Below are 10,521 nucleotides of genomic sequence, written 5' to 3' on the forward strand. Positions count from 1 at the left end.
GAACAATGAAAACACTGAATGGAACAACCAACATTCACAGGAGCTTTAGTTGTGGATTCCACATCTAAGATCTACAATAGTAACAGTAAGTGAACTGACCTCAGAGTCTCCAGTCTACAGTCTGGACTCTGCAGTCCACCACACAGCTGCTGCACTCCTGGATCCTGCAGCTTGTTGTAGCTCAGGTCCAGGTGTCTCAGATGGGAGGGGTTGGACTTCAGAGCTGAGACCAGATAACCACAGCTGGTCTCTGACAAACTGCAGCAAATCAACCTGAATAAAGAAGCAAAGAAGGAGATCCAATGTGACACTGATGTTGATGACAATGAGGATGGTGATAATGATGCTGACAATTCTTCATCTTTTCATTAGAATAATGAGATGAGATCAACTTGATTAATCCCTGAAGGGAAATGTAGAATGATAATAATGAGAAGAATAATATGAGAACAGTCAGAATAATAGTAATAATAGTCTGACTATATCATGATATTATTGTCAGCACATGGGAAGAGAAGCTGCTTTCCAGCCAACAGCAGAATCAATCTAGTTGATGGCTCATACTGTCACTGTGCAGCTTTAAAGTTTCCTGCTTAAAGTTTGTTGACACAGTTCCAAAGTGCAGCAAAACAATGCATTGAATTGTTCCTCCTTATTCTATCTGAGCCAAGGAAGCTCCCCCAGGCTCTCCTGTCTCCTGTCTCTTCCCTCTCTGCATCTTCTTCTCTGGCTTTATTCACCTGATAACATCATATCACAATGGATTTTTAATAGTGCCCATTCTGTACTGGGTCGACTTCAAAACATGGATTTTCTTCTAAAATGACAGAAACTGATTCAAAAACACTTTTTCCTAAAACTTTAGAGAGAAATGTCAGATGAGTAACTGGTCTATAAGTGGATCAAACTGAGGGGTCAACATGGTTTTTCAGTAACGGAGTGATCACTGCATTTTTGAAATCTGCTGGGAACACACCTAGACTGAGGTAGTTATTAATGAAAGAGCTAAAAACCTCCTTAAGGACTTTAGCAGGAACTCCATCCAGGGGACAGGGGGTTGGTTTCAAGTGTTTCACCACTTCAGAAAGAAAAGACAATGAAACAGGCTCAAAGTGCTTGAAGACACAGAGCAAATAAAACCCTGAGCCCAGTCCCAAATAGGGTTAGCAAGGCCTTGTCTAGCAGAAGTCCTGTTGTCACTAAAAGGTTCTTGTAGAGACATTGGACAGTTCACTGATGGATGGATCAATGACAGGTTTGCTAAATTAAGCTCTTGGGCCATGAGAGTAGATGACCAGGATTTTGGACAAACAGTCAGATGGAGCAGTTTGAATGGTTTTCTGGTAGTCCTTCAAAGAGTTTCTCAGGATTCCCAGAGACACATGGAGCTGGTCTTTCTTCTACTGATGTTCTGCCTGTGGGCAGAATCTTCTTCAACTCTGGCTCATATCATTTAACCAGGGTTCTGTAGAGACTTTAGGTCTCTTCATCCTGAGGGGGGTGATAGAGGCCAATACAGTAGGACATGTAGAGTGAAAAGATGAAATTAAATCCTGTGGACTCAGTGAGGAAGTTCAACCATCCAAAGTAGATAAATGTGTGTTCATAAATGCATCATTGAATTCCCCAGGAGTCTGTGGAGGAATCTGACAATGACTGAGCTGAAACACTGGATTTACATGGAGTCAAGGGAATCTGGATCTCAAGAACAACAGGAAGGTGATTGGAAATAGACGTGTCCCCAAAGGGGCCAATAATCTAGTCCAGGACCTGTTTGGATTTCTGTGTGGAAGAAGCTGTCTGGAAGTTGAGGTTCAGCTTGTGCTTGGGGTTCACCAAGTAGTGCTTCTGGTTTGGCTTTGTCTCCAGGAAATCAATGGAAGTCAATGGAATGTCCTCTGAAGTGATGGAAACACACCTGTCTGTGTGTGTTCTCAACCATCAATATCAATGATCAAAGAAATATTTCTACTGTATCAAAGAAACTGGATCCATTTCCAACAAATATTAGTTCAGAGGACTTTCTGCTGACACGTGTGACTCTTTAGACACAATGAGACCAACTTTCTGTGAGACTCAGTCATTTGGGACTAAAGACTGAATTTAGCCTCAGAAAAATCCAAAGACAGGAAAAGAAAATCAACTTCAATAGAAGTTATGTCTGTGCAAACACTGAGTTCAAACAATAATTCAACACTAAAGATCTACAATAGTAACAAACAGTCAGTGAACTGACCTCAGAGTCTCCAGTCTACAGTCTGGACTCTGCAGTCCACCACACAGCTGCTGCACTCCTGGATCCTGAAGGTCATTGTAGCTCAGGTCCAGTTCTCTCAGATGGGAGGGGTTGGACTTCAGAGCTGAGACCAGATAACCACAGCTGGTCTCTGACAAACTGCAGTTCTCCAACCTGAATACAGAAGCAAAGATGTGAAGTCAGAAACCAAAGTTCCTGCTTGAAAGTGTTGAATGTTTCAGAATGTGTTCAGAGCTGAAGAAGGTTTAGAAAGTAGAAGTTTAGAAAGTGGAAACTCCAAACAGCTGAAGCCAACAGGATGCAGGTTCAAAGCAGTCCCATCCAAAAAAGGACAAAGAGCTGTCATTAATATGAATGCCAACATGCTGCTGCTTCAATAAACACGGAGTGACTTCAGCTCTGAAACTCTGCCAGCTCCACCTGTGGCTCCATCTATACAAACTCATGTTGTGCAGCCACATTTCTCTGAGAGGGAAAACAGCCTTTCCCATGAAGATCCTCAGTGTGGATCAGTCTAATATCAGCCTCATGTCTGCAGTTTAGTGTCAGCACAACTTTCACATCACATTAATCTCAGCACACAACCTAAACATGGGGTCTGACCTCAGAGTCTCCAGTCTACAGTCTGGATTCAGCAGTCCACCATACAGCTGCTGCACTCCTGGATCTTGCAGCTTGCTGTTCAAACTCAGGTCCAGGTGTCTCAGATGAGAGGGGTTGGACTTCAGAGCTGAGACCAGATAACCACAGCTGGTCTCTGACAAACTGCAGTTCTTCAACCTGAATAAAGAGGCAAAGAAGGAGATCCAATGTGACACTGATGTTGATGACAATGAGGATGGTGATAATGATGATGACAATTCTTCTTCTTTTCATTAGAATAATGAGATAAGATCAACTTGATTAATCCCTCAAGGAAAATGTAGAATGATAATAATGAGAAGAATAATATGAGAACAGTTAGAATAATAGTAATAATAGCCTGACTATATCATGATATTATTGTCAGCACATGGGAAGAGAAGCTGCTTTCCAGCCAACAGCAGAATCAATCTAGTTGATGGCTCATACTGTCACAGTGCAGCTTTAAAGTTTCCTGCTTAAAGTTTGTTGACACAGTTCCAAAGTGCAGCAAAACGATGCATTGAATTGTTCCTCCTTATTCTATCTGAGCCAAGGAAGCTCCCCCAGGCTCTCCTGTCTCCTGTCTCTTCCCTCTCTGCATCTTCTTCTCTGGCTTTATTGGCTGCAGCCTCAGCACAGCACAGAGGTAAAGCAGCAGCAGCAGCTCAGACACTAAACACAGCTCAACCACCTGGACACATGATTTCATCTGTGTGTCTCTGTGCTCCACATGTGCTTTCATTTCTATGGGATCAACTTTATAGAGACACTGGGGATTTGTTCTTCACAATGAGATTTGGATCAGGGAACAAACTGGGTGGACAGTGTCAGGACCAAAAGCTGCTGGCTTCAGTTCAGGAACAAAAACTACACAAAGGGTCTTCACACAGCATCAGGATTTGAGGCCTTGGCAATGACAACAGGCTGGGAACTGCTTTCTAATGGCCCAGTCCCAATGCACAGACCAGATCATGTTCTTGTGTTGGGACTGGTCCCCACTGTGTCATTGGCCACTAAACACAAGCTTTGGAATCCCATTCATAGATTGTTGACAACTGACTGTGTCATATGTTTTCTCTGAATTTCATCAAGTGAGAAAAATCAGATAGAAATGCAGAGAAAATCCAACATTATCGTCAGCATACTGATGCTTATTGTGTGGTTTTTGGGACAAAGCAAGACCCAATGTCCACTACAGGGATGTGTTCTTCCCCAAAAAGTAAGAGGACTTTGTTTCTCATGTCCGAAAGTCTTCACTTCTATTCCAAAATGGAAATATTCCAACCTTTTTCCTTCTGGCTCTCAGGAGGATGTCACATATTAGTCTGGTCCAATATTGACATATTGTTGGGATCCAAACTTGGACAAACACTGGACAAACACTTTCAGTTGAAACAGTTTCAGCTTTGGACTGTTTCCACAGTTTGTTTAGAAACACAAAGGATTCAGAACAATTTCCTGACAGATGACATTTTTGGGACACTCTGTTCTTCAAAGCTGCTATAGAAAGAAACACATCATTATTAATATGACTATTCAATATGAGTGAACACACATTATTGAAGACAGCTCAGTGAAATGAAGTGAAACTGAAGAAATCATTCTTAGTCTGCTGAGAATAGAAGAGCAATGAAAACACTAAATGGAACAACCAACATTCACAGGAGCTTTAGTTGTGGATTCATCATCTAAGATCTACAATAGTAACAGTCAGTCAACTGACCTCAGAGTCTCCAGTCTACAGTGTGGACTCTGCAGTCCACCACACAGCTGCTGCACTGCTGGATCCTGCAGGTCATTCAGACTCAGGTCCAGTTCTGTCAGATGGGAGGGGTCGGACTTCAGAGCTGAGGCCACGACTTCACAGTGAGTCTCTGAGAGTCCACAGTGAGAAAGTCTGTCAGGACACATATATTAGAAAAGCTGTTATTATGACAGAGACAATATATTGAGTTGAATCACTTGATGTCAAACAGGGACATGTCCTGTTGTGTCTTCACATCAGTGGTTCAGCTGATCTTCTCTCAGTGGGTTGGACATGAAATAAGAATTCTTCTCACTCTCTGTCACACTGCACACGCTTCATCTTTGTTCTGCTTTCATCTTGGACAGGAAGCAGAGAAAACTGAGTTCCTTTGGAACTTCCACAACAGGCCTGTCCCTGTTTATTCCAATGTTGGACATTTGTCCACATGTGGCAGAAAAACAGTGTGTGAAGAGAAACAGAAGAAAAATGTGTCCCATGGAAAAACCATTGGAAAGAAAAAGAAGAACTGTGTTCTGTAGGAATTATTACTTTTATTACATTATAGCTTAAAGTATAAGGCATTATTACAGTATACTCATGAAGCATTTTGGTATGTGCAAAACAGTAGCAGTTTAGAGATGAACATATTTTTCAGTAATTGCAAGGTTTCTTACAGGGCAAGAAGTGGACTAGGCATAACACCAGATAAGATGTGCCTGTTGTTTTTGTTGTTGTTCTCTGTCTTGCAGGAACAGGTTGACCTCTGCCTGGAGGTATAGCAACAGTGATATCTCAGGACATCCCATCGTTCTCAACCTATGGGAGAGGAACACGCCAACTTCCTAAAGATTGCACATTTCATTCAGTAATATTATCACTGGGTCGAGAGAAGAATAGTCAGTCAGACTTCGTGCCCTGACAAAGACTGTTATTGGCTAGGGAGAGTTTGTCCCAGAGCTCTGTAACTGCTTTATTCAGTGTGTTTTAATAAACGGCTAATTTGAGACCACATTCATCTCCTCCGCTTTATCAGTCAAACGAACATGCGGAACTGAGTGAGGACATTCCAGTTCCAACAGTTCATTCACTGGACAGAGAGAAAAAAACAACAGGAACATCTGCAGCTTTTGGACTGACACCATTTGGAACAGCTCAAGAACATCTGGGACAAAATCCAGCTGCTGTCATTATCACAATAAACAAGAGCAACATTATGGTGATGATCACCCAAGTGAAAAATCAATCTATTGTTTCAGACTTCAATTCTACTTTTAGCAGATAAAGTGTGTTCACACATTTTACCAAGTGTATTTGTGCTTGTGTTGAAACATAGTAAAAGTACATTTTTGGTGAGTCTCCAAAGTACAAGATTAGTCAAAGAGTTACTGAGACAAAAAAAGCAGATTAAAAGTAAATGTTTGCAAAGTATATTGAAATGATCTCATTACTTCATTAGTCATTTAGCAGATTTCTTCAAAGTGCACTTTACTTTCAACAGATTTTGAAGTATATTTAGTGATATTTTCCAAAAGTCTGTTCATGGTTTGTGATTTTACTTGAAATTGTGTCCTTCTCTTCCAAATATAATACTATGCCTCCATTTAACTTGAGCTATATTTCAGTAGACTTATTTAAAGTACACAATGTATGTGTTCGTGGCTGTGGTAAAGTGTACTCTTGGAAGTGGTCTAATTCCTGTGGACAAAGTTTCACTTCAAAATACTCTTTCATACCAGATGTTTACTTCATGTATTTTGGATGTCTGGACAGAATTCTTCTGAGAACTATGCAGAATCCTGAATATCACTAAAATCCATGTTAGTCCCATAGTGGTGCAACCAAATAATACTTTGACCTTACTAATAGAAAACACAAACTGTTGTTCCTGTTTATTGTTATTGTTGTTACTTTGAATGACTTGTTTTGTTCCAAAGCCCTTAAATGGCTGGATTTAATAGTGTTAGAGTTCAAATCAATATTTGTTGGACTGACGTGCTTTGGACTTTGTGTAGGAGTTGAGATTATTTTCAGTCATTTTAGAATGTCTTCAAAGTGCACTGGGCTTTTCAAAGTAAGAGCAATTGAGAACATGCTAACAGGAAGTAGTGCTTTTAGTCCAACATCATTGGATTGGAATCTAAGTAAAGTATATACATTTCAGACTCAGTGTTTGGAGAATCCATTCAGAGGGCATTGTTGGTGTATTTATTAAACACACAATGATGCTTATAGTGGACTTATATTTACTAGGAATATCAATCCAATATCATTGTGTCTTTTAATGCAATATGTTCAACTTGGTTGCAATTTAACTAGTGATGGGCAAATGATACCGAGGCTTCCGAGCTTGTGTCACTCTTCCTGAAGCGGAGTGATTCGAAACACTGAGTCGGAGCTTGTATCACAAACACCAGTGTCACGTGACTGATGACGTTCGAAGCTTCAAACGTCATCGCTGTTTCGCTTCGCGCTTCATTGCTTCAAAATGTTTCAAAGCTTTTCATTGGCTCATATTCTTTCAGTGTGTGTCATTGGCTCATGGCGTTTCAATGCATTCTGAGCCAATGACAGCTTGACAGGTTTGACAGATTTGAGTGGTTTGGTGCCATGCCAGCTATATAACATGCATCATTCTGCTTCAAAATGGGGTTGTGAGGAGATAGAGATTTGGAGAGTGAGAGAGAGTATTTTGGCAAGTTTCATGGCGAGTCCCACCAATAAGCGTCGTTCTAAAGTTTGGGATCATTTTGATCTCAAGAGGTCTGAACTTTTATTGCTGTCATGGGATTGAAACAGTGCCAGTGCTTCATTTGTGCTCTTTAGAGGTTGCTATTGCTTCAGTTGTCCACCAGATGTCACCGTCACTGAAGTCTTGAAGCTTTGAAACTTTTTCGGCACAATTGTCAGGAAAGCCTCAGTGCTTCATGAGGCTTCACTTGCCCATCACTAAATTTAACACAAAGTCTGTGGCTCAAAGTCTATTAGTAATACACTGTCAGTTTAATGTCACTATATGTTTTTTACATTTGCAACAAGTCAACTTCAAATGTTTCATGTATATTTTAACAGTAGTGTAGTATTTTTTTCACTTGGGCATATCTGGACTTACTTAGCCTTTCTGCAGTTCCTCACAGCTGGAATCAGTCTCCATCGTCCCAGGTTTGATGTATTGTACTTCCTCAGGTCCAACTCATCCAGAACCTCCTCTGACATCTGCAGCATGTAGGCCAGAGCTGAGCACTGGATCTCAGAGAGTCTCTTCCCTGATCTGTTCCCTGACTTCAGGAAGTCTTGGATCTCCTGATGGACTGAGTGGTCGTTCAGCTCCATCAGACAGTGGAAGATGTTGATGCTTTTGTCAGGAGAGATATCATATCTGTTCATCTCCTTCAGGTTGTTGATGGCTCTCTGGATGGTTCTTGGACTGGTCTCTGTCTGACCCAGCAGGCCTCCTAAGACTCTCTGGTTGGACTCCAGACAGAGGCCATGAAGGAAGCGGACAAACAGGTCCAGGTGGCCATTTTTACTTTCCAGGGATGTCTCCATGGCTCTGAACAGGAAGTCATCCAAAGATGGGTAATAATCACTGTTCATGTTATTAACTGTTAAATCAAGATTTTCAGATTTTTTTTTTTTTTTTTGAAAAAATGTTTTAACCTTAAAAAAAGTCTGATTTTTATCTTTCACTTTGTTTTTACTAGGAAGTTTACTGTTTTCCTTCTTTTCTGAAAGTTCAGTTTTTTTTTCCCTCATCAAATTGTACTTTCGCCCCAGGAACTCCTCCAGTACCTGTGTCTTCCTGTCATTGTAACAGTGGACCATGTAGACTGCAGCCAGAAACTCCTGAACACTCAGATGAACAAAGCTGAACATCATGGCTTCATTCTTCCTCCCCCTCTCCTCTTTAAAGATCTCTGTGAACACTCCTGAGTACACTGAGGCTTCATTGACATCAATGCCGCTCTCTTTTAAGTCTTTCTCATAAAAGACCAGGTTTCCTTCTTCCAACTGCTGAAAAGCCAGTTTTGCTAATGACTTAATGTCCTGAAAACACTTTTCTGAGCCTTCTGGACAGTATTTCTTTTCCCTCTGTTTGATCTGAAACCACAGGAACTCTGCGTACATCTCAGTCAGGGTCTTGGGCAGCTCTTCCACCTCTCTGGTTTCCAACAGATCCTCCAGAACTGTAGCAGTGATCCAGCAGAAGACCGGGATGTGACACATGATGTGGAGGCTTCGTGAGCTCTTGATGTGGGAAATGACTTTATTGGACTGCTCCTCATCTGTGAACCTCTTCCTGAAGTACTCCTCCTTCTGTTGGTCTGTGAACCCTCTGACCTCTGTCACTATGTCCACAAAATCTGGGTGGACCTGATTGGCTGCTGCAGGTCTGGTGGTTATCCAGAGGCGAGCAGAGGGAAGCAGTTTCCCCCTGATGAGGTTTGTCAGCAGCTCGTCCACTGAGGTGGACTCTGTCACTTTAAATTGAAGGCTCTGAGTTTTATCGGTACTACAGTCCAGCTGGAGGCGAGTCTCATCCAGTCCATCCAAAATAAACAGGAGCTTGAATTCACTCTTGTCATAGTTGGTGTTTCCTGATGACTGCAGCTTTTGAAAGATGAAATTCAGAGCCTCCTCCTTGATCCCAACAGTTTCCTTAATACATTCATGCAGGAGCTCTGCCAGACTGAACTGGTCTCCCTTCAGTGGATTCAGGTGACGGAAGGTGAGGGGGAAAAGCAGATGCACATCCTGATTGGTTCGTCCTTCAGCCCAGTCCAACACAAACTTGTGCACAAGGAATGTTTTTCCAATTCCTGCGATCCCATTGGTCAGCACTGTTTTTATGGGTATGTATTGTTCAGGAGGATGTTTGAACATGTCACTGGGTTTCACTGGTTTCTCTGTATCGGTTTTCTTCTCTGCCATCTCAACCTGCCTGACCTCATGCTGTTTGCTGATGTGTATGGAGGCTCCAGCTGTGATGTACAGTTCAGTGTAGATCTCATCCAGACGCTGCTTATCCTTATTCTGTGTCCATCCTTGTGTTGCACACATGAACCTGTCTTTGAGGTTTGACCGGAGCATCTCCTGATAGTGTGTGATGGACTGTGGCTCTGGTACTGGAACCACCACAACTGAGCCAAACATAGATGGGGAAGAACATAAAGCATTAGTGCACATGTCTACAGATGCAGCTTCTTTTTACTATGTGACTGTAATTACAGCCTTATCATGTCTGATCCATCTGTCCAGGGATGTGATCTGTGTTTTTCACTGATTCAAAGCAAGCAGATTTACCTTTAGTGTGAGGAGCTGCTGAAGGGTCCTGAGGAGGGTGAGCCTCAGACGTCTGAGCAACAGCATCAGCCTCATGTGCCCTGGCAGGAACCTGATCTGAAACAGGAACAGAAACATGAGAAACTCAGACTGATTAATGCAATCACACAAATAAACAGAAGGAGCTTCATAAACTCAGGTCAATATTTACCAGATGTGTTGTTTACAACGTTTACAGTGATGTTTACATCACGGGTCACATGAGCACCGGTAAACTGAGGTGCCATGCTGACACTTCCATCCTGAGCAGTGACTGTGATGTTTGGAGCTTCCTTCTGAGCTGCAGCTGAAAAAAATTAAAGCTTGGTAAAATGTGACAAGACACTGACAACCCAATTTTCTAAAATATTGGAAAAAGTCTTTATAAAACAGCTGGATGAGTTTATGGAAAATATAAATTACTATGTGAACAGCAGTATGGATTTGGAAGGAATAGAACAACTTAGATGGAGAAGAACATAAAAGCATTAGTGCACATGTCTACAGATGCAGCTTCTTTTTACTATGTGACTGTAATTACAGCCTTATCATGTCTGATCCATCTGTCCAGGGA

General features: G+C 41.7%; 1 protein-coding gene across 1 annotated transcript in view; it reads right to left on the reverse strand.

Moving 5' to 3' along the window:
- The window catches only part of LOC113121450 (NACHT, LRR and PYD domains-containing protein 12-like), a 63,381-nt gene that overhangs the window by 3,128 nt on the left and 49,732 nt on the right, over positions 1-10,521 (reverse strand). The window contains 4 exon segments of the mRNA XM_026291965.1: positions 100-273; positions 2,237-2,410; positions 2,861-3,037; positions 4,605-4,778. Of these exon segments, the coding sequence (XP_026147750.1) occupies positions 100-273; positions 2,237-2,410; positions 2,861-3,037; positions 4,605-4,778 (699 nt within the window).

Source organism: Mastacembelus armatus, chromosome 20 (genome assembly GCF_900324485.2).
Source record: "Mastacembelus armatus chromosome 20, fMasArm1.2, whole genome shotgun sequence".
NCBI lineage: Eukaryota > Metazoa > Chordata > Actinopteri > Synbranchiformes > Mastacembelidae > Mastacembelus > Mastacembelus armatus.